Source organism: Mesoplodon mirus (genome assembly GCF_964341445.2).
Source record: "Mesoplodon mirus genome assembly, chromosome: 3".
In the NCBI taxonomy this organism is placed as follows: Eukaryota; Metazoa; Chordata; class Mammalia; order Artiodactyla; family Ziphiidae; genus Mesoplodon; species Mesoplodon mirus.
The window spans coordinates 60,488,031-60,513,508 of record NC_138978.1 but is presented as its reverse complement, the minus strand read 5'-3'; the positions used below and the strand labels follow the sequence as shown (position 1 = coordinate 60,513,508).

Here is a 25,478-nt window from a genome sequence, read left to right as displayed (position 1 = left end):
TTTCCTACTTCACTGATAAGATAAAGGTCAATTTGAATTCTACCAACTTCACCCCTTTCGTGCCTCAGGAGGCTTCTTTGCCTCCACTTTTACCTATCCATTTTAGTGTCTCTCCTCATTTTGTTTTGTTTTTTTCTCCTCCACTCTAGTTATTTTTTTTTAAAGACCTTGATAATTTCAGTTATACCCTCACTCATTTACACCTTTAACCACTTGTTCTCCATGACCTTCACTGTTTCTACCTATACACTCATTTTTTTCCCCATCCTACAACCTAAAAGCTTTTCTTTAGGCCCTGCTTCAACATTATCACATCATTCTTCTTTTATTGCCACCTTCCAGAGAAATAATTTTAAATTCTAGTTCCACTTCTTCACCAGCCCATCAACCTTCAATGTTTGTAGTCTTGCTTCTGCTCCCTCCATTCAATGGCAACTGCTTTCTCTCTCTCTCTTTCTCTCAAAACCCAGGGGCCTCCTGAATGTGAAATTTAGTGGGCACTTCCTATTTATTTTATTTTATTTTTTGGCGGGCACTTCTTAGTATCCATGGACATCTGTCACACTTGACTTAGTGACTCTAATCTCTCCTTTGGCAATTTCATTTACTTCCATGTCTTTAAATGTTATTTTCATTTTGATAGCTCCCAAATCATTGTCCCTGATCTGTTACTGAAATGCCACATCTACCTTTCCAGCTGACTAATGCATCTTACCACATCATTATTCTACTTCTACAAATTCAAACTCATCATAAAATAGATCATTTTATGGAATAAACATTGTTCAAGGCATCTGATTTCCCCAACTGGCTATTCCACTAACTTGCAGAGTGATCATAGACAAGTCATTTACTCTCACTGGATTTTCTTCTACATGAAACAAAGGGATTGGGCATAATCATAATGACTTTAATAGCTGTGAAATTCTATAGTGCTATGTTTAAAAAGATAAAGCCATTATCTTCTTCCTACCTACAATCTGCCCTTTTCCCTGACTTCCATATTTTTATTAATGGTATCCACATTCCCATAGTCATCTAAACTTAAAATCTCTGCTTTATCTTCCATGCCTCCTTTTTTTCTGTTTCTACAACCTACCATTTGGCAGGCTCAGTGGATTCTACCTCAAAAATATCGATTGCATCCAGTCCCATCTTTCCCTTCTCTCATTATAAATTATAGTCAAGCCCTCATTTAACCAACCAGGGCTTTTGCAGTCACTTTCTCACTGGTCTCCATGTTTTATGCCGTCAAAAGATTGATTTTCTTCATACGTGACTCATTACATCAAGTGCCAGCTCAAAAATCTTTAATCACCCCCATGACCTTTCTAATACATCCAAATACCTTTATTTGGTGTTCAGGGTTCTTTCTAACCCAGGTCTAACATCATGTACTCTTCTCCTTTACTTAAATCTCAGCTGCAAACACAGGGATGGATTTGTTCCCCAAGTAAGTCCTGTTATTTTCACCACACTCTCCTGGTTTGTGCTATTTTCTCTGCATGGATGATGTTCTCTGTAATCCTTTATTGAAATCCTTGCCATCAATCAAGTCCCAAGTCAGATGGAACTTCTACTTGATGTCTTCCTTGAATCCTACAGCTGGAAGCCATCTGTCCCTGCTCTGAACACCAGTGCCATCATGCTCTTCTGCAGTGACACTTTATCATGCCCTTGGCTGATTTAAAGTGATTTATATATACTCATTTTTCATTATCTGAAGGACAGAGGCCATGTCCCCTTTGTACCCAGATCAGTACTTCTACTGTAGGCTTATAATAGAAAGGGGATAAAAGAATGAATTTAGTATTTCATATTGTACCTTGTGTATGACAAAAAAATAAAAGTCACAGGAAATATGACCGTAAGGAGTTGTTGGGGAGACAAATCACTACCCAAGGAGACAGTTAGAAAACAATGTAAGATATTCTAACATATCAGCACCAAATTGAATTGCCTCTGCTTTAGATTCAGATTTTGTTCCAACTCAGCTCCAAGTAACTGGATGGTATCAAACATAAATTGCCCTGGGTTACTTTTCTTATGAGTAACTGCAGAGTTGTCCAATTTAGCCAAAAAACAAACAAAATGAAGACAAACAAAGACAGCCAGTTAAATTTCAATTTCAGATAAATAATATATTTTTTTAGTTCTTATACTATAATCTGTCCTTATACTATAATCTGTCCTTATACTAAAAAAATATTTGTTATTTATCTGAAATTCAAATTTACTGGGCATCCTGCATTTTATTTGGCAGACCTCAATAAGGGAACTGTTGTTAATCATCTCTGAGGCTGACTACTCCAATATTCTACATTCAACAGCATTTTCAGAGAAAGGAAAGATAAAACTGTGCTGTTCCCTCAGCTTGTAATTCCTTTCCCCTAGATCTCTGCACTCAGCTTTTAGCTCAGTTATAGATGCCATAAAACCCTTTTGATTCTCCTATCCAAAACAGCACCTTCTTATCCTTCCAGCTCCCTTCTCTGGTCACCCCTTATCCCACTAGCTTGTTTTTTTTTTTTTTTTCATCATCTGAAATTATCTCCTCCATTCCTTTGGGCACATGCTTATTGCCTGTCTCTCTCTGTCACTAGAATGTAATCTTCAGAGAGAAGGGTCTTTACTATCCTGTTCACTGCTGAGTCCCCAGCACCTAGGACAACAATGGCAGATACATGAAACACTTAAAAAACCAAAAAAAAAAAAATTACAGTATGTGCTAAAAATGAATTTTGTAGCCAAAGAGGACTAATGGGGTCCAAAGGAAGAAAGCTGAGTATGGGTTAATGTGGTTAGGAAAGGTTTCTTGGAGGAAGTGGGACTTTAGCAATGTCATAGAGCACTGGTTTGTGGGGAGAGTGTCTATCACCTGAATAAGCTTAGGAACATTTGCAAGCTATACAAGTCCCTGCCCTGCCCCACCTCCTCACTGGGCCTATCAGAATTTAGGGTGGTTGACAAGCACTATGTTTAATGTCAAAAGGCTCCACAGATGATTCTGATATAACCCCTCTACCCCATTTGAGAACATTTTCCACAAAGGATGGGTAGGATTTGGTTAAGCAGAAAGCCTTAAGAACAGAACGATGTGAACTGCGCACAAAGAGAAGAAAAAGAGCATAAGCTCTCAGGTGGTATGAAAGTACTGCTCACATTGGAATAGAGTTAAGGAATTTGTGCTTCAGCTTGTAGGCAAAGAAGAACAAAGGAAGGATTTTCAGAAGGAAATAAAATTGCAAATTGCTACCTATACTTTACACCAGGATCAGGAAACTCTGAGGAACCAAACACAGCCTACTGCCTATTTTTGTAAATAAAGTTTAACTGAAGCACAGTCATGTCCATTTGTTTACACACTGCCTAGGACTGCTTTTGCTGACAGTTCAGCACAATGCCTGTAATACTCAACCCTTGTCAAGCTTTCCATGTCCTTTAAGATTCTGCCATTGCAGAAATGGCCTTGCAGCCAGGACTCCACTAATTCATTTTACGTGATGATTACAATTATGCATTCATTAATTCCTAGATACTTGAAAGGATTTGGGATATACAGGTTCTAGGTTAAAGTGCTGGGTTCTGTATTTACACGACTTGTGAGTCCTACACCTTGCTTATCATCTACCATGATTATCATACTCTGTCAATATGTGGTTCTGATAACATATATCAGTGGTATTGTAGGGTCTTCTAATCTGGCACCAAATAGGAAGATACAGTTATAAATAACCACATAGCAAGTTCAAGTCTCTTCTCAGAAACTGATATCTGACAGAGGATTGGTATGAAGCTTGATTCCCAGCAATAGCACCAGACACATGAGCAGGCAGGGTGTCATGGCTAAGTTTTCCAGTAACTCCAAAAATATCTACTCTCACCTCTTTCCCCATAGTTACACAAACACTAACTTCCATCCTTATCACACTTTTAGTCCTTTCCCAACTCCAAGTCTTACTTCTGGGAATAACCTAATGTTTTAAGCAAATGGTTATAGAGTTATGTTTCCTGAGAGCCTCTCCTGGAAATGGTACTGTTTTAGATGGCTTTAAAAGAGCTTTCCATCTTCTCCTACCCCCAAGGGTAATGTGGAAGCAAAATTCCCTTTTGGTTACAGTAGATTATGCAGCATTTACTCAAGAAATATTTATCCAGACAGAGTTTATCATCTTATATGTTGGGGTTAAATGGTGAAAAAATAACCACTGGTGAATGACTTGTAAATAACTAGTTTTAGTGCCTAGACAGTGATATTCCAATATGGGTAATTTAATTAGAGTGGTAAGGATAAAGTGGTGATAATCACTGGGTACCACATAAGCCTACAGAATGGTCACCTAACAAAGTCTTGGGGACTTCTTGGAGGAAGTGGTGTCTAAGTGGTAAGCTGAAGGAGCTACATAGATCAAGAGGAGGTGGGAAGAGAAGTCAAAACAAGAGAAGTTCTAGAGGTCCAGGAAGAATAGAAGACTGTAGTCCTGTGTCAATAATATACTATAAACAGTTGCTGATTATCTGAGCATAGCTAAAAAGCTTTGTGGTAGATTCTCATCACTCTCTGGTATGTCGCATAAGGAAACAAGGGCTTTGGCTTATATTCTACTTTTTATACTGCCACCACTGTTTTTGTGTGTGAGCTCTGGACATTGCTTAACCTTTTAGAACATCAATTTTCTCATTTGTCAAATCTCATTTGTCTCATCTGTCAATAGGAATACCTGCCCTTGAAGGACTTTGCAGGAATCCAATGACACAATGTGTGGGAAAGTGCTTTGCAATCTCTAAAATGCAAGGGATTGTTATTCTAATTCCGGTCAGCATCCAGGCCACTCCCTGTTTCCACCCACCATTGTCCACCTAGATTTGCTCAGCAAATGCAAGCTACTTTTAATGTCATCTGCTGACAATAAATCAAATAAATCAAGAGCCCCCAAATCCAGATTTTTAGATTCTCCCAGGCTACACAACACCATAGCCCACGTAATAGGTAACAGTAAGATGACCATCAGGGAAACTTACCAAACTGTCAATCTGTAATTCTTTATGTTTTTCTTGCTCATTTGACAAATGTGGAAACCGAAGGGAAAGAGTCCCATGAATGTCACCCAGCTAGGGAGTGATGCTAAGAGCATCTGGTTTGTGGATGAACTGTGCATTTCCATCATCTCTTGCTTCCAAAGCCAATGGGTCCCTTCTGCTTCAGGACTTTCTCAAGTCCTCCAGAAATCTGTATAGGGACAGTGAACTGCAATTTGGAAGCAGTTTAGCTTTCCCCGTTTTCACCCAGGGAAGCTGTGTCCTAATCCCTCCCTGCTTCTGGGCTTAGTGTAACTGAATAGTCCAAACCTCTGGGGTTTGGGAGGCTAATGACCACCTCCCAGACAAAGTTAATCAGTTGGATGAGCAGTAAGCTCCAAGCTTTAGCAGGAGATTTCTCTCGAGTTATAAACGCCCAGTGAACTTGCTACTTGTATTTCTCCCATCACAGTCATTCCCTAGGAGAAGTTCAGCAGGGATCCCTGTAATAAAAAGGTCTTTGTAACTCACATGGGTGTAAAAAACCAAACCAGTCATTTGGGAAAGGAACTCATTTATGCCCATGGGGAGGAAAGGCTAGGGGATACATTCATGACCTAGTTTTAGGTAGCATTTAAAATGAACTTAACATTTTCATTTCATTGTTATTATTCTATCATGAGGTCACAATTATATGTTTGCAAAGAATTCTTTCTCTAATATATCCCGTGTTTTTGAAAAATATTGGCAGGCAATCTGGTGTAGTTAAAAAAAAAAAAAAGAGTACTGTCCAGTGGCAAAAATATCAGAGATCTAGCCCCAGCTTTATCACTTACTAGTATTGGGGATCTTGGCATGTCACTAAACTTCTCGGGGCCTCAGCTACCTCCTCTGTGACATACGAGTCCTTTTTACTTCAGGATCAACTGAAGCAAGAATGACAGCCACAAGAAGCATGAAAGTGACTTGAGGATCATGATCTCTGACTCAGTTTCCCATAGCCCAAAACTTTACAGGACTGGGAACACAGCAGGCCCTCAGGAAATACTTGCTGCTCAAATGAAGAAGCTCCAAAATGGGTCCTTAAAATAATGGGGAAAAGTATGCTTAAATTATTAAAAATTACCAGTTGACAAAAATCTCTTATCTGATATTGGTAGTCTGGTGTATGTGGCAGCCATGTGAGGCCCAGAAGAAATCTGTAGCTTGTACTGTGGCCCATTCATGAACAAATGGTTTTCTTCTGAGTGTTTCAGTGCACTACACCCAATGCACACACACACACACACACACACATGCATACACATACATGCTATCTTTTACTAGGGAGAAAATGGAGACTACTTGAGGTATTAATAGCTTGATCTTCAGAGCCCACCCATTTAAACATTATCTATCAATAATGTCATGTTTGGGTGAGAAACCCCAATAAAAAGAAGACTAGAGAATAGGCTGTTTATGAACAATACATTTGGGTACTAGAAATGGAGCTGTACGTAACAAGTTGTGATTGCCCAATCCATCCAGGGTAGAGAGATTGCCCTGGCATAGAGTCATTTTCCTAATGGAACTCAGACCCTCTGGAAATCAAAAACATAGAGAAGGGTAAAGGCCTTGAGTGCAGGATCTGTGTCTTAAGTCAGAGCTCCTTACATGCATGTAGGCATCTAACACATATTTGATGAATGTATTAATAAGTGAGGGACTGGGGAATGGAAAGAGCTCTGGACTGGGAGTCAAATGTGGATTCCAGCCCACATTCTATCATCAGCTATGTGAGCAGAGGGAAGTCATTCCAAATCTCTGTCCCTCACACGTGAAATGAGAAGACTGGATAAATCAGCAGCTCACAATCAATAAAGTGCAGTGAATTGGCTGATCTCTCCTCGGTGGGCAAGGAGAAGTGAGTCCAGCCAGAAGTGATGTTCCAGGCTGCAGCCAGGAATGCGGTCTGAGTGCTGAGTGCCCAGAACTAAAGAGATAATATTCCCTTCCATGATCAGTATCTCAGGAAGTCTTGTGAAGAGGGGAACCCAAATCACCAGAAAATGAATTTATTCAAGGAAGACATTAGCTTTGGCCAGTCACTCTGCTTGTTGTAGGATGAGGCTGTCACTCTGAGAAATGAAATAGGACCCTTGAAAGTCTTCTCACATGGCTAAAGATAAAAGCAAGAACAATAGAGAGAAGACATCACTCTGGATGCCTGTGTTTGTGCAATAGAGCAACTGTCCTCAGTATGTATTTGATTGCATTTTAATATTCATATCATTAGGATTTTATATTATAGCATGTTACTCTTCCTTGTAATATTTCCATTCTGCAATCAACTTTATTATTATTAAAAAGTACTATAGGGAGAGTCAGAGGAGAAGCCGTGATGACACAACATTGCCGGCGTTGAAGATGGGAGGAGAGAGCCACGAGTCAAGGAATGTGGGCAGCCTCTAGAAGTTGGCAAAGGCAAGGAACTGGAGTGTCCACTAGAGCCTCAAGAAGGAACCGTCCCTGATGACACCATGTTTTTAGTCCCATGAAACTGATTTTTGGACTTCTGACTGAGGAATATAAGGCCATTTCAATCGAATATCTCATGGTCTGCAAGGAGTTTCTAGAGTGCCACTGAGAACTTATGCAGATCCACCAATTGATGCTGATGTAACAGTGATAGGTTCTGGTCCTGGAGGATATGTTGCTGCTATCAAAGCTGTCCAGTTAGGCTTCAAGGCAGTCTGTGTTGAGAAAAATGAAACACTCGGTGGAACATGCTTGAACGTTGGTTGTATTCCTTCTAAGGCTTTATTGAATAACTGTCATTATTACCATATGGCCCATGGAAAAGATGTTGCATCTAGAGGAATTGAAATGTCTGAAGTTCATTTGAATTTAGAGAAGATGATGGAGCAGAAGTGTAATGTAGTAAAAGCTTTAATGGGTGGAACTGCCCACTTATTCAAACAGAATAAGGTTGCTCATGTAAATGGATATGGAAAGATAACTGGGAAAAATCAGGTCACCGCTACGAAAGCTGATGGCAGCACTCAAGTTATTGATACAAAGAACATTCTTATAGCCACAGGTTCAGAAGTCACTCTTTTTCCTGGAATTATGATTGATGAAGATACAGTAGTGTCATCTACAGGTGCTTTGTCTTTAAAAAAAGTTCCAGAAAAGATGGTTGTCATTGGTACAGGAGTAATAGGTGTAGAATCAGGCTCAGTTTGGCAAAGACTTGGTGCAGACGTGACAGCAGTTGAGTTTTTGGGTCATGTTGGTGGAATTGGAATTGATATGGAGATACCTAAAAACTTTCAGCGCATCCTTCAAAAACAAGGATTTAGATTTAAATTCAATACCAAAGTTACTGATGCTACTAAGAAGTCAGATGGAAAAATTGATGTTTCTATTGAAGCTGCTTCTGGTGGTAAAGCTGAAGTTATCACTTGTGATGTACTCCTGGTTTGCATTGGCCGACGACCCTTTACTAAGAATTTGGGACTAGAGGAGCTTGGAATTGAGCTGGATCCTAGAGGTAGAATTCCAGTAAATACCAGATTCCAAACTAAAATTCCAAATATCTATGCAATCAGCAATGTGATTGCTGGTCCAATGCTGGCTCACAAAGCAGAGGAGGAAGGCATTATCTGTGTTGAAGGGATGGCTGGTGGTGCTGTGCACATTGACTACAATTGTGTATCATTGGTGATTTACAAACACCCTAAAGTTGCTTGGGTTGGCAAATCAGAAGAGCAGTTGAAAGAAGAGGGTATTGAGTACAAAGTTGGGAAATTCCCATTTGCTGCTAACAGCAGAGCTAAGACAAATGCTGACACAGATGGCATGGTGAAGATGCTTGGGCAGAAATCAACAGACAGAGTATTGGGAGCACATATTCTAAGACCAGGTACTGGTGAAATGATAAATGAAGCTGCTCTTGCACTGGAATATGGAGCATCCTGTGAAGATATAGCTAGAGTCTGTCATGCACATCTGACCTTATCAGAAGCTTTTAGAGAAGCAAACCTGGCTGCATCATTTGGCAAATCGATCAACTTTTAAATTAGAAGATTATATTTTTCTGAAATTTCCTGGGAGCTTTTATAGAGGATTTACTTACATGGATGGAGCTGGAGTATGCTATGTGAACAGCTGTGTTTGAAACAAGGTGATCAATTATTTTAAACTTGGTGTTCACATTGGAAACAGTCATTAGAATAAGTTAAACATGTATAAACTGAACTGATGTAAAAAAAAAAAAGAGCACTATAGGAATTTTTGACTACCATGAACACAATGCTTTCCACTTTACTAAATGTTTTCATATCCATGTAAAAGGCTACAGTGATGCCCTCAGAGGAACCATTCAGGGGTAGAAAGCGGAGATGATATCTCAGTTCCATTGTGTGGAACTTCTCCCTCAGTTTGTCAAGAAATGTTTGTAAAGTGGAAATTTAAAAGATGTCAAGTGCAACATTCACCTGACTGGACACATACAAGTGTACCTGGAGTATTCTAAGACCGTGTTGTTAGTGGAAAGAACACAAGTTGTGAAAGCTTGGGTTCAAATCTGGACCCTGCCCCCTAGGAGTTGTATGACTTTGGACAGATGACTGAATTTTTGTTATGGGCAGCATGTCTTTAATTTAATGCAATAATCTTCTCCAGAATTTCTATGTGAGGATGTAAAAGACTGTGAAACACCTAGCACGTAGTAGGCATTCCATAAATGTTAACCCTCCTCTTTTCTCCAGAAAGCTCTGCCCTTCTGTGGTCTACCTGTCCTCCATCACTGAACCAACTAAGTGAAACCTATTAGTTAGCCAGGCAAGCTTCCCCTTCTCTTAATTCCACTTACCAAAATATGTCCTCTTTCTCCCCAGATATATTCCTCCTCCTACTTTCAAAAATGTAATGAAGAGCCCCACCTAGTCTGATATGACTATAGTAACTTAGGGGTAATCTTAAGTTTGAAAATAGAAGTCAGTGTGAGAACAAAAGTATACTAGTATATTGTTCCGTTGATGGACTTAAGATATTAACTTAATATAGTGTCATAGGATTTACCATTCTTTTTTTGTATACACTCTGTTATTATATATCTGAGGAATTTATGATAAGGAGCACACTTTGGAATTCGCACCTAAATTCACTAACAAATGAGTAAAATAGTTTTTGGCAGACTTTTACATATAAAAGAGTAGGACAACCCTGTTGTTACCATGTGAAATATAAGGCAAACAACCATAATGGACTAATAATCTGGATCATTTAACCCTACTACTTAAAAGATCCTTCAGTAAATACTACAATGAAGTGGCTTTTGGCATGAGAAAGTTAAGGTTAGAACATTTTGATGTGGATATTTTAAATGAAGCAATACCATCATTTTATTTGTCCTGTTTTGTGGAAGACTTTGAGAATTGCTTTTAAAAATTTCTTTCTTTGTTTTGTCTTTCTGGTAGAAATGTAGTATTGAGAGTTGTCCGTGAGCTAATGAAATTCAAAAAAGCTTAAAACGATACTTTCATTATTTGGCACAAGATACTCAGGAAAGTACTGAAAATAGGAAAGGCCCAAAATGAAACCTAGGAATACAAACATCTATTCATGAAATGGGAAACAGTAAGGACATTAGGCAATAATGGATTTTCCATCCTTATGGACCTTACACAAGATCTCTGCAGAGGAAGAGAATGAAACAACTCTAGGAACACTGAGAAATTCAGTCATGTTTCCCAAGACCCTGAATCAGAATCTGTGTGAGTCTATCTAATACGTAGTGAATGATGATATGGTTCATGGATGTCTAACAAGGAAAGAGACAAGAGAAGAAGAAAGAATCAAAAGCCCATACATGGCAACTCAAAAACAGAACTGAAGGACCTCTACAAAATCAACCAAGCTTGCAATGACTAAACTTCATTCTAGACTAACAGCATGAAATACAACATTCTTCAGGAAGACAAATGTTTCTACCTGCATCTTGAATCGTTGAATGTCAGGGTATGAAAGTGTCATCTCACAGGTAGGAGCCTAACTTCTGATCAAAGAAGTTACAAGGAATTATCATGCACATCATGCATATTCCAAGGAATCCTGTGCAAAACTTGATAAGATATTCACAGGAATAAGAGCTGCTTTGAATTACTGAGGGCCTATTGAGAGCAGCAAAATATTCACCTATGCAACAAATATGTGCCAGCCATTTTTCTAAGTCCATGACAAGGTACCAGAGTGACAAAAATTCCTGCCCTCACGGAGCTTATATCCCATTATTTAACATCTACACAATCCTAACAACAGCCATAGAAGGTTATTATTGCCGATGAGGGAACTGAGATTTTTAAAAATTGAGTAACTTGCTTAAGGTCACAGAGCTTGTAACCAATGGGCCAGAATTTAAATCCAGTTCTGTGCAGCTCCAAAGCCTGAGTCTTCCACCTGCTTTGCTACACTATATCTTATGAGCAACATAAAAAAGATTCTGAGGGTCAGCACATCTACTGCAACTCAGGTGCATATTTTCCACTAAAGAATACTCATTTCTTGTTTGTGGTAAACAGACTACAACTTACCAAGGAGGCAGCAACTCAGTACTGTGTGCTGACCAACAGCCAGGCTCTCATTCATCCAAAATTTATGAACCAGGTATGTGTCAAAACTTAGACCAGTTCCTGGGGATATAAGACATAGCCTTTGCTTTCAGGGAGTCTAGTGGGAAAGAAAAGCATATAAATGGATCATCATAACATAGCAAGATGAGGCTGAGATAAAGACAAGGATGTCTCCAGGATGCTCAGGAGAGAGCAGAAAACAGGTCAACACAGCCTGAGGGGAAAGACTTTTGAGCCCTGGGTTGAGTCTTAAGCAGATGGATTTAGCTTGGTGCAGAAAAGGGAGGTGGAGTGAGAAAGCTCTAAAGTGCTTTGAGTGGAGACAGAGAATGACACGTGCAGGGAAGTGAAAGAGAGCGTGGTGCTCAAGAAACTGCAACTATTTCGACGTGTGGGGTGGAATGAGAGGGATGCTTCTGAAAATGGGCTGTACTGTATTTGAGCAATGTGTGTGTGTCTGGGGGGAGGTGTTGCAGACAGGAAAGAAACTGGGGAACATATGTAGAAATCCAATAATAAGTTATGAAATCTATTTAATGGGTCTTGGCCAGTATTTATTTAAATAACAAAAGACTAGACTAGAATAGAAAACATCAGGTATAACACATGTAGTAAGATATTGTTTTATAAAACACACGCATATGTGGGGACTGAGTCTTGATGTAAAATATACGTCTTACTGCGAGTCATGGTCCCAAAAGTTCTAAACCACTGGTCCAGTCTATCTTTTCCAAGGCGCAGACTGTCCCCTTTGGACCTATTCAACGGGCCTCCCTTGCAGGACCTACTATCTATCTATTCCTGTCAGGAGACAAAGAGAAGTCACTTGGAACAAATCTGTCCCAGTTTCTTAAATACTTTTCGTACTCCAAAGTCCATGATCTAATTCTAAATCTCAAGTGCTCAAACAGATAAACTCCAATGACCAGGGCTATTTCTGAAAAGCAATTAATATTTCCTTTGAAGAAGTGAGAAAAAAATACACACACAAAATGAAGCTTCAAATGACTCCAAGAAAGTTTGGGGCCAGCAAAAAGTTCTCCGACCCAGCTATGTTTTCCACCAAATGAATCACCCAGGTACAAAGCCAACACTTTTGAGTCATGAAGCACATGTGTTGTATCTTTGGATTCTTTTCCTTTACACAGGGATTTTCCCTAAAAAACTTTTTTGGATTTTATTCCTCACTTTCTCTTCTAATTCAATTTCTTGCCAGTTTCTCTGCTCTTTGATTTTTCCTTTACGATGCCTAACCTTGTTTCTCTCCTCTTTTGTCTCATCATTCTGAATTAATAAAAAAGTTCACATGCAAAGAAAATCCGTATAAAATACAGCTTTTAAAAAAAAGAACTTAAGATGTTATTGTTTCTTTCTTTTAAATGTATTACTCATTTGTTTGTAAGGCACAAGAATTAAAGAGATCCCACAATATTAAATGCTGGGAAAATTGATAACATGAGAAATTCTTTTCACCTGCAAGGAAGTGAGGGTGGAAGAAGAGGAAACCTTTTTGTGGGACTGGCATTTGAACAGCTCTTAAGAAGATGGGAGGAATTGGATATGCACAGATGGTATTAGGGAGAGATCAAAAGTGTTACAGAAAGTTGGGAAGCTTGGGATCTGAATTTAAACTGTAATTAAAATAAAGTTTTATAATTTAACCTTCAAAGAAAAAAAAGAGTTAAAGAGAAAGTTAACCGAAGTAGTTTAATAAATACTTCTTCATTAAATTATCTGGTTAATTTAGGCTAGTAAGCTATTAGAGATTGATAATTCAAGTCAAAAATTCACTTCGGGCCTAAATTAATTAGATTGCTGGCCAATATCAGTAGAATTAATCAGAACTTGTGTTTTGTGGGTCAGCACACACATTTGTTTATGAATCAACAATCAGAAGTCAGTGTTGGAAATGACTGAGTCTCTCACAAGCCCTGACGATTTATCCTTCTCTAAGAATACATCTCTCTTCTTTGAGCTATAAAAACACCAATTGTTTTGGGGAGGCGATTTTGTACAACCATATATTTCTTGAACTTGAAAACAGCCTTAGAGATTATCTGGTCCAGAGTTTCTCAACCAGTTTTTTTTTTTTTTTAATTTTCTACCGGTTTTATAAGGTTAAAAACATAAAAGATCACATACCTTTCCCTTATGTAGATTCAGATGGCCCTTTTGTTGGGATTCTATGCTTTTTATATCCGTATTGGCTAAGAAGAGTTTGTGAAGCTTTATTTTCTGTGGTTTCTGAAGATATTGTTCTTCTCTTTTTTAAATGAAAAATGAAAAATTGAATATGCTTTATTAAATATGTATAAAACTTGGGAATCACTAATGTAGCCTAATTCTCCATTTTACAGACCAGGAGAATGAACCCCAAAGATGATAAATGATTTTTCCCCATGTTCCATCCTCCATGGACCTGGTACAGGATATGCATAGCAGATGCTTAATAAGTAGCCATTCCAACCACCTTGAAAATGCCCATAAAGGAAAAAAGTGAGTAAGGAAGTGAGTGACAAGAAATCATCCATTGAGTTACCATCCCAAGGCTAACATTTGCCAGAGACGGTGATTTTCCAGGGGACTTCAGAGTGTGTCCTTAATTTCTGTCCCATTTTAGTCATTCTGCCAAGAGCCCTGCAGCAAATAGCTGCTGCACATGAGGGGACATTTGTCCAAACAAGTGGTGTAAAGACAAAGCTGCTTTGTTTAGAGCGCCTCGGTGCTCCTCCCTGCTCCCTCCCTAACCTCAAGGACCTCAAAAAAGGTCACTTTGTGAAGCTCTGGTGTGTACATGAGTAAACTTGAATCATCATATGTCACAACTGGAACCACTCAGCCAAATGCCACGGACCAGATTACCATGGCATCCCCAAATAGGTTATTATGGCAGGTCTGGGCTACTGGGTCACCAGGATACTCCAGCTGGGTTTGTTTTTCATCTTACCCCCAGGGAGCTCTGATCCATTGCAAACATCTATATCTAAAGCCATTGGAAAAATATCTTGAATTCATTCAAATTTACTTAGAAAGAACAGAAGGACAACAGAAATATTTATGTTACTTTTCAAATTATGTAGAATTAGTGTGTCTGAGGGAGTCTTGGGTACAGATCACAACCAAAAAGGTAGAAGGAAGGGGGGCGTGAGTTGATTACCTGAATAATTTGGACACTTAAAACAATAAGGAGAGAAGAGCATATTTGATATGGGTCAGGTATTTGAAATACGAATGTCACCAATTAAATCAAAATTATGGAATACTTATTCAACTTTCCAGCTCATTCCATTTAATAACCATAGCTACCATTCAGTGAGCATCTACTAGTTGGCAGGTATGTACTTAATGCTTTATGTGGATTTTTCTGCCATCCTTGCAAAGTCAGTTTTGTAAACTTCAAACTGCTAAGTAGTGAAGCTTTGATTTGTTTCCGTGGTTTTCTGTCTCCAAATGATGACTTGGCCTTCAAAAGCTCTAAATTCTCAATTCTCATTTTCCCTTTTAGTAACTATGTGACCTTGGGCTAGTTACTTAACCCCTCTCCATTTCATTTTCTTTATCTTCAAAATAGGGTTAATGATAGTCTCTAAGAATTTGTTATATATGAAAAGGGCACATAAAGCCCTTAGCTAGCACAGAGTAAGCATTTGACCTGTTGTTGGCTTTTATCATTATTGTAATGATAGCATATTATTAGTATATCCTTAAATAACCTGGACAGCTAAGATGCCCAGATGCTGAGACTAAAATTTTCAAATTGACCTCAATTATCTGGGAAGTTTTTGTAAAGGACAATTCTCAATTCATAATTATGTGGTGGGAAAAGATCAGGTCGTTGCCAGTCCTTAGAGCCCACAGAGCTCAGCTTACACTGTGTCACATGTATCAATACATTTGACTTCAGGGAAAATTATATTAACGTAGGTCACCAGGCTTGCAAAAACCAACAACCATAAACCCTTCTCTTTAATAGGCTGGTTGCTATGAAAAGAGGGAAATTTGAATAAAAGCCATCAATTCTATAATCACCCCCAATGAATTAATCCCTCATTTTGAGAGCATGGGAGACTAGAAACCGGTTCAACATAGTTGAAAACAAAATTCATGTGTTTTCTGAATTAAATTTATAGAATGGTGGCAGTGTGTGATAAGATGAATATGCACAGTAGTTTCATCTGGCAAGGCTGCTCACTGATACGCTGTTATAATGTACTTTTTAAAAGAGCCTAGATCCTGGAGTCAGGCTTTCTGGAATCAACTCATGGCTTCTTCACTTGATAGCTTCCTGATAATCTCTTCCTTAATCTCTTTAAGGCTCATTTTTCTTATCTGTAATACAGATATTATAACAATACATACCTCACTGTGTTGTTTTAAAGATTAAGGAACACAGTCCATAGTAAAAAAGCACTTTGCCCTGATCCTGATATAGAGTAAGTGCTCAGTAAATCTTAGCTCTTACTGTTTGTTGTCAATCAAAAGCTTTCTGTGTCAAGTAAAGATTGTGTACCTCTTCTGCCCTCACGAGAGCTTGGCAATGGGGAGAGCTAATGGTGATTTCTCAGGTAAAGGAGGTGCCCTTGTTGCTGATGGAAACCTGGCAAGCTGTGAGGTACAGTGGGACAGAGCATCCAGCTTGGACTCCTTTTAAGTATAAGAGTCAAAATCAGCCAGTGCATGTCTATCATCATCCTGGTGGGCTGTGGTAGTTCATTCTATATATCATTCTCTCATGGAGGCCATGGTTCCTCCCTCTGAGCAGGGGCAAGGCGGGTAGTGGGGTAGGGGAAGGGTTCCTTGTGGCCAAGTCTCCAAAGCAGCTTCATGAACATTTATTAAGGGCTAGGATGCTAGTAGGGGATTCTAGTATATTTTATTACTCCTGGCATTGGAAATTACCCCTGCTGCTAAATTAAGCATCAATTAAGTCAGGCCACTGAAGTATGACTGCTGAGTGCTGTAAAGACCCACTTGGATTTTGTGTTACATTCACTTTAAAGTCTATATATTTATTTTATTTTTTAGCTGCATCAGGTCTTAGTTGTGCCATGCAGGATCTTTCGTTGTGGCGCGTGGGCTCTTTGCTTTGTTGCGGTGCGTGGGCTTCTCTCTAGTTCTGGCTCGTGGGCTCCAGAGTGCGTTGGCTCTGTAGTTGCGGCACACGGGCTCTCTAGTTGTGGCTTGCAGGCTTAGTTGCCCCACGGCATGTGGGATCTTAGTTCCCCGACCAGGGATCCAACCGGAGTCCCCTGCGTTGCCTGAAGGATTCTCAACCACTGGACCACCAGGGAAGTCCCAGATTCACTTTTTATTGATGATTTCAAATCTCAAATGAACTCCCAATACTGCCTGGAAGTCCCAATGAGTACTTACTTTCTGTGACACTATGTCCTACCTTTTCCCTTCTCAAACTTCCCATCTGCCTTCCGCTCCACAATTTAAACTATCAGATGAGAAAGAACTCTCTAAGTTTTAACTGAGTATGTGTAAGAACCTATCTCAAAAGATTGTTATGAGGATTAAATGAGTTAATAAATGAAAATTACTTAGAACATTACCTGGCACATAATAAACTTAATAAATATTAGCTATAAGGATGGTGATTATTTCCTGTGCCTAAAGCTATCTCCTCCTCTTTCACCTGAAGAAGTGTCCGTGCTCCGATCAAAAGGCAAGCCCTCAACCTACTTTCTGGATTCCACTGCCCTTTACCTGCTCTAGGATTGTTCCCTTGATTATTTCCTTTCTCTTTCCATCAGTAACCTCTCCTTGTCTCTGAATTTTTTTCAGCAATATACAAATATGCTTTACCATCCTCAAGTGTTCAACCCACTGTGAATCTGGCTTCTAACCTTATAAGTCCCATAAATCTACTCTTGTCAAGATCATCAATGACTTCTTTGTTGCCAGAACCAGTGGTCACTTTTCTATTCTCAACCTACTTCAACACAGCTGATGGCTGTCTCCTTCTCAAAATACTCTCCTCACTCAGGCTCTGTGATACCATGTTCTCCATGGTTTCCTCTTACCTCTCGGATCATTCTTTCTGACTCTTCTTCCTGATCCCCTCCTTCTCTACTCAGAATCTCCCTGCATTTGTATACTCCCTCTACACTCTCATTCAAGCCCATGGATTTATTCACAATTTATATGCTGAAGACTCCAAATATGGATCTCTAGCCTAACCTTTCCTATGCTGACCTGACATCTACTCAAGGATGCATCACAACACTCAAAGTGAGCAGCTACAACCAAACTCTTGACTTCTTTCCCACCCCACCTTCCACAATTTCCTCCTCTAATCTTATCCATTTTAGTCAATGGCAACAACACCATACAGTGGCTCGAGCCAGAAGCCTGAATTTCATTCCTGATGCTTTTCTTTCTCTTAGTGTTTCTACTTTTACCTCTCCCCATCTAATCCATTAGCAAGTCTTGTCTATCCCATCTCCAAAATATATGGCAAATCTGTCCATTTCCTTCTATCCCTGCCTCTCAACCATCCAGGGCTAAGCAAACATCACCTCTTTACCTAGACTGCTTCAATGTTCCTCTCACTTTCTCTTTTCTTTCCAATCCAACTTACTATCTACATTGATGCCTGAGTGAGTTTTAAGAAGTTATATAACATTTTCCCTTCTACTTTTTGGTGCCTTCCCAGTTCGCTTTAATATAGTCTTAACTCCTTACTATCCCTTACAAGGCCCCACAAGATTAAACCCCTGCCTATCTCCAACCCCATTTTCTACCTGTTTCCCCCAGGTCACTCTGCTCCAGCCACACTGGCCTTCTTTCTTAAATACACCAAGCTCAAGATCTTTGAATATTCCATTTCCCTGCCTGGAATAGTCCCCTTTTTTCTTCTTAGCTTTCTGGCTTCAGGTGAAATGTCACCTGCTTGGAGAGACATTTTCTCCTCTAAACAACCTCCCCTTCCTTTCCATTATTTTCTACCTCTGTGCCCTCTTAATACACTTCAAAGCACTTATCAGAATTTGTTTACTTTTCAGTTCATAGTCTGTATCTCCCTCCTGGTCCAAAAGGGGTAAGGTCCATTTCTATTTTATTCACCACTCCTTAATGAAATGCCTGATACTTAGTGGAATCTACAAAATACTTGCTCAAAAAATGAGTGAATAAATAAGCAGTCATCAAAGTCTTAATTTGAGCAGTTGAAACGCTAGAAGAATTGAAGCAGAGTTTTGGCCAAACTCACTTAAAGAGCTGGACCACGACAAATTATTCTTCCAGAAAGTGGTGCCAAGTCCTGTTGGTGATGGAGCATCTTGTGACTGTGATTGGATTTTTCCTCCCTCCAGTTTATGCAGATTATATGCCTCCTCCATGAACTCCTTAACCCTGACTATTTAATTCCTAACCAAGAGCCAACTTTAATTCCCTGTCCTTGATGAAACCCCTCCCCGTATTGCTAGCCCACAAGGTCCTCGTGATCCTCAGAAAACTTAATAGCACTCTCTTAATAATTATATTCCATTTTGTGCTTTTTTTAATGAGCCAGGCACTGGCTTAGGAAATGAGGATCAAATATAAAGCTCTTTGAACTAACATTTATTCAGCATCATTTGAACCAGGTTATGTTAAGCATTTTACAGCATCAATACTCATTAATTCCCATGCAAACCCATTTTCTTTTTCTATTTTATTTATTTATTTATTATTATTTAACAAATATTTTTATAGCACATACTACGTGCCAGGCCCTCGTCTAAGGACTATACAGATGTTCATTTATTTAATCCTCACAACAAACCTAAGAGGTAGGAAGTATTACAATATTATCCTTACTTGATAGTGTGGGAAACTGAGGCAAAGACAAGTTATTTGCTCAAAACCACAGAACTAATAAATGACAGGTCGGAATTCAGGCCCAGACAGAGGGACTCCAGAGTCTCCATCCTCAAACATCATTCTGGACAACTTCCTAACGCCTATCAGGCAGGTGTGATTACTCCTGTACCACCCCGGTGGGGGACTCTGGACTCACAGGTTAACTTTGCTAGGGTTCCACGGTTAATTTAGGTATTCAACAGCAAATATTTATAGAGTGTCTAGTAAATGTCAGGCACTGTGCTGAGTTCTAAACACCATGTTTAAACAGACTTGTCCTCTGGGAGCTTACAATCCAGCTAATTCATGGGCAATGGGGAATTTAGATTTGAGTGCTTCTGACTCTAAAATTTATGACCTTTCCATGATCCCATTCTAGTAGAGTTACATCAAATTGAGTTCAGACATGAACCTTCAACACACAAGTGGTGAAGGTGGGGCAGCTCTGAAAGGCTTCACTGAGGAGGAAACCACCTCTTACCACTTTGACCATTATTTAAATGATTAAATGGTTCACATTGAAATATTCCCATCCTCATTCACTGCAATCTCCTCGAAGGCTGCGACCCTAATTTAATATTGTTCACAGTGTTTGGGACAGTGCTACACATAGCGTCAGTGTCCAATAAAGGGATCTTGAATGAGCTCTGATTGGGTGAGCTCTCGAAACAGTGAACAAAGCTGGCAGAAGTAGTTTTGCTACATTTAAGGTTTCTTCAAGCTTCTTCAGACTTGAACACTTAATTACCATGGCAGACACACACTAGCTTTTCCTGGCTCTTTGGGGACTGTGACTCAAAGACTGAATGCCATAAAACCAGGAGGTGTTTTGAATAGTCTCCGTACCACATGGCTTAGATCCTATGCACTTCCACATTCAATACTGTCCTCCCTAGGGAGCCTCATGACCCCATCCGCTGCTACCAAGCCCTCCGGAATGAGGAGTCCTGACTTGGTGACCACAAATTGTCTCATGTTTATGTGGCCAAAATAGGCAAATTGAATTCTCACTTTTTTTTTTTTTTTCACCAGTGCAATGGGAAACATCCAGGGCCTTGGTCCTTGGAAATGATGAAAAACCAACCCAAATGTATAACAGAGCAAACACCACTGTTTGCCATGCTGTCTTGTTTGTTTAGGGGCAATGTGGATTTATTCATAATAAAGTTTCTCCATGTGGCAGACACATCTGGGTCACAAAGTATCAGTCATCGAAAGTAACTCAGGAAAAACCCCATTCAGTCCTGCAGAGTCCGACATCTGCCAAGGCTGTGGGCTGTGTTTCTGCCTTTGGAGTTTTAACAGCATTTCAAAACAAAAGAGGAGATGTTAGGTGTGATCTCTCACCTGTGATTCAGAATTATTATTAACAGTGGTGCTCTTCATGGGAAAATGTAAAACAAAACATCCCCAAAGTTTCAACTCCTTAAAGTTTCAACTCACAACCCTGAGTAGGCTGGTTCCCCAAATTTACACAGAAGGAAACGGACTAGTAGACTTCAATGAACAGAAGCACGTGGCATCTTCTGTAGAGACACATGGGCAAAGGAACAACATCTACATTTATTTATTTAGCACTTATTTATTTAACCTTCTGGCTGGGTTGGGCTGTTGGATTTGGTTTTACATCCTGAATTACAAAATTTATGATGGGAACGTGTGTCAGCTGTTTGCTGAAGGAAAGAAAGACCTCTGTTCTTTGTTTTAACTCATAGTAGAGCCAGGCATCCTACATGTTTATTTAGAGAAGTTAAAATATGTGACGAATAAGACCCTAATCCTAGCTGGCCTTCCTCTTCTACATCTTCTGTTCTTTCCTCCTGATTAAACCCTGGGCAGTCTCCTGGTACCTTCTGCCTGGACTGCCCTTTACCAGGTCTCCTCTCAAACCCCTCTAATCCATCTGGCCAACGGCTACCAAAATCAGAATCCGCTAAGATTTTCTGAGAGCTGAGCACATACCTGCTTTGTGTATAATGTAATCAAATGTGTATCCTACATTTAATTTAATTCTCACAACCACTTTGTCACATAAGAAAGGGTACAGTATGAACAGTAGCCAAGGACATGGGCTCAGGATCAGGCAGAAAGAGTTTCCAATCCTAGCTCCACTACTCCCCCCTAACCAGTTTTATTGAGATATAGTTGACATACAACATTGTGTAAGTTTAAGGTGTACAGTGTGATGATTGCTACACATATATGTTGTGAAATGATTACCACAGTAAGCTTAGTTAACATATCCATCACTTTTCTACTTTTTTTTTTTACATCTTTATTGGAGTATATTTGCTTTACAATAGTGTGTTAGTTTCTGCTTTATAACAAAGTGAATCAGTTATACATATACATATGTTCCCATATCTCTTCCCTCTTGCGTCTCTCTCCCTCGTACCCTCCCTATCCCACCCCTCTAGGCAGTCACAAAGCATCGAGCTGATCTCCCTGTGTTATGCGGCTGCTTCCCACTAGCTATTTTACGTTTGGTAGTGTATATATGTCCATGCCACTCTCTCACTTTGTCACAGCTTACCCTTCCCCCTCCCCATATCTTCAAGTCCATTCTCTAGTAGGTCTGTGTCTTTATTCCTGTCTTACCCCTAGGTTCTTCATGACATTTTTTTTTCTTAGATTCCATATATATGTGTGGCTTTGAGAAAGTCAGTAGCCTCATCTGTAGAGCAGAGATAAGAACAGGAATTCCTTCATAGAGTTGTTTTGGCTTTAAGAATAATTTTATTGAGGCTATTTTGCATGCCACATACTTCACCTTTTTCAAGTGTACAATTCAGTGATTTTTAGTAGATTTACTAAGTTGTGCAACCATCAATACAGATCAACTTAAAACCATTTTTACTGCCCCAATATGATCCCACATGAACCTTTACTGTTAATCCCTGTCTCCTACCACTGCTCCAGGTTTTGTCTTTATGTCTTTGTTTTTCTGGATATTTCATGCAAATAAAATACAATTTATGGTATCATACAATATGGAGTATCTCATGTCTGGCTTCTTTCACTGAATATAATACTTTTGAGGTTCATCCATGTTGTATGTAGCATGTATCCTTAGTTTATTCCTTTCTACTGGTGAAAAACATTTCATTGCATGGATGTAGCACCTTTTTCTATCTATTCACCAGTTGATAGACAGTTGGGTTGTTTCCACTTTTTAGCTATTGTAAATAATGCTGCTAAGAACATTTGTGTCAAGACTTTCTGTGGATATATATATCTTCAGTTCTCTTGTATAGATGCCTAAGAGTGATCATATGGTAAACTTATATTAAGTACTCATAGAGTTGTTTTGAGGCTTAAACATTACATAGAAATGGCCTAGCCCAATGCTACACAGGGAGCAGTGATCAATGAAAATTGTGGTTGTTTTTGCTGCTGCTCTTTTAAGGAGGTTTAATCTTGTTTACCATGTAGGTGAGGAGGCTAAAATAAAGCTCAGAAAGGGTTATCAACTTGCTCAAGATCACACAGCTAGTCAATGGATGAACTGAAATTCTCTCATGATTTCTGACTCCAAGCCTCGCACTGTTTCCTGCCACCATAGCAAACACACCACATTAACCATCCTGAAGAGCACAGCTCTGACAACGTGCTCCCCTGCAGAACAAATATCAGTGGCTCCGTGCTGCACATAAAATAAATTTTCAGCTTGTGTGCTAGGTATACAAAGCCCCCTATTGTTTTCCCACCAGTCTTTCCTTCCTACTCCCCCGCTACATACCCCTACCTATCCTCCCTTCACGAATCCTTCACAATGACTTTCGTTCCAATAACTCAGCCCACACTCTTTGGGCCACTATACCTTTGTTTGAGCATGATCTACTTTCTTTCTTTCTTTCTTTCTTTTTTATTCAAACAGAAAGTCACAAAAATTATAATCATCCTCATCAGTTCACTCAGTCCCATGTAATTAAATTTTTTTCATCTTGATCTTTTGTTCGCACTTTTATGAATTCATCAGTTTTCCATTAGAGTTCTGAAAATGCTTATTCATTCAGTTCAGCAGTATAGTCAGTTACCAGAAACCTGTGCTTGTCAAAGTCTTTTCCATGAATTCCTTGATCTACTTTCTTGAACAATATTTCTCAACTTTTGCCCTGTTAAGTCTTACCCATCCTTCAGGGCAGAGTTCAAATCATATCTCCTATACCTTCGTCATTCTAGTGGCTCAGGACAAAATTAACCCGTATTAATGAGAACCTACTGTATAGCACAGGGAACTCTACTCAGTGCTCTGTGGTGACCTAAATGAGAAGGAAATCCAAAAAAGAGGGGATATGTGTATACATATAGCTGTACAGTATACAGTAACACAATATTGTACAGTATACAGTAACACAATACTGTAAAGCAACTACACTCCAATAAAAAAATCATAAAAAATAATAATTACATAAACAATGAAAAACAATTAACCCATATTCTCCTAATCCACTTAGTAATAACAGGTACTCAGTGAACACACTGACTTGAGCTGAAATGGCTAAAAGAAACTTAGCTGTGTAATGAATGATCCAGCTATGGGAAATACTAATATTTTTAAATTCAATAACAACTTATTTATAAAATTCCTACATATAGCACAGTACAGAGTGTTATTTGTACCGAGGGTAGAAGCCCGCTCCTAACCACTGGCCTTCCTCTGAGTGTCCAGAGCACTCATGCTTCAGGCAAATTCTTATCATATGCTACTATATAACCATTTATGTTTGTCTACCCCACAAGACTGAGCTCCTCAAGAGAAGAAACTGCGTCTTATTCACTCCTGTATACCCATCACCCAGCACAATGTCTGATTCATGTCATAGTGAGTCGTCACTGGGTGATTTTAGAGTGAATGAATGAATAAGTGAATGAACAAGACGGTGAGTGAATGAGAGAATGTCTGATTTCAGAGTTCTAAAAGAGGTTTTTCCTTTAAGAAAGACTCTAATCTTCCCATTGGCCTACTGTTAACCCCTCTGCTTCCAGATGGCTTGCCTGATTAAGTCAATAAGTACATATGAAGAATATTTTCCTCCTAAGCCCTTCCTTAAACCCTTTCTAAACAAGGGCCACAAGAAAAGAATATTTAAGGAAAAAAAGTTTTCAAATTATAATTACATAAGCTCTAAGACATAGTGACTTTTTCCTAAGTAGGCTGTTGGATTCTACCAAAGCAGAGGGCTTTGCACATAGTACAAGCATTGTACATAGCTGTTGAATAATTGCATCCAGCAAACTTTTATTAAGTGCCAATGAACAAGACCCGGTTGCAACCTTCCCAGGCTCCTGCCATAAGGGGGCTAACAAACATATATAATAGTAACAAGAACAACAATTATGTATCCAGTCATTACTCTGTGACTGGCACTATTTTAAATGTTTTATATGAAGTAACTCATTGAATCTTCATAACGACCCTAAGAGGAAGGTATTAAAGATGAAGAAAATTAGAATGAAGACTCTGAGGTAACAAGCAGGTTTAAGAAGTCATTAGCCTAATAAGTAGTAGAATGGGGATCTAAACGCAGGCAGTCTGGCTCCAGAATCTCCCTATGAGAATGCTTTTAAGCTGAGGTGAAGGACCACCTCCCCTTCAGTTTTGTTTCCCCAGCACTCATAAGGACTCAATGACCATTTGCTGTTGAATTGTGCCAACTACGGCTGGCAGGGATTAGGAAAATAATAAAGATGCACTGTGTTATGTAACAATAATATAGCCAAAGTCAGGGTGGGAATGAGTGGAGGTTTTGGAACCAAACCCATGAGACCTGGGCTTGAACTCCAGAATCACCAGTAACTAGCTCAGAGGCTGTTTCTTCTCTGACAAAAAAATGATCCATCCCAACACCCACACACCACCATTTCTGGGCCAGGAGCCATTTTGGAAGTTTGAAGTCTCTGTAATATTGGATTCTAGACTCAAAGACTCAAAATAATTCAAAATAAAGATGACTAAGTCTGAGGTTAAAAGATTTACCTCAGGTCACACACCTG

At 39.3% G+C, this 25,478-nt stretch overlaps 1 protein-coding gene across 1 annotated transcript; it reads left to right on the top strand.

Annotated features, from left to right (window-relative positions):
- The first annotated feature begins 7,595 nt into the window (after positions 1-7,595).
- Positions 7,596-9,286, top strand: LOC309799687 (dihydrolipoyl dehydrogenase, mitochondrial-like). Its single transcript, XM_082613096.1, has one exon. It carries the CDS (start codon positions 7,846-7,848, stop codon positions 9,076-9,078), a length of 1,233 nt encoding a protein of 410 aa, XP_082469222.1. The 5' UTR covers positions 7,596-7,845; the 3' UTR covers positions 9,079-9,286.
- The last annotated feature ends 16,192 nt before the right edge of the window (positions 9,287-25,478 follow it).

Coding starts and splice junctions, on each gene's coding strand:
- LOC309799687 (XM_082613096.1), top strand. CDS start 7,846: ATGGCCCATGGAAAAGATGTTGCATCTAGAGGAATTGAAATGTCTGAA.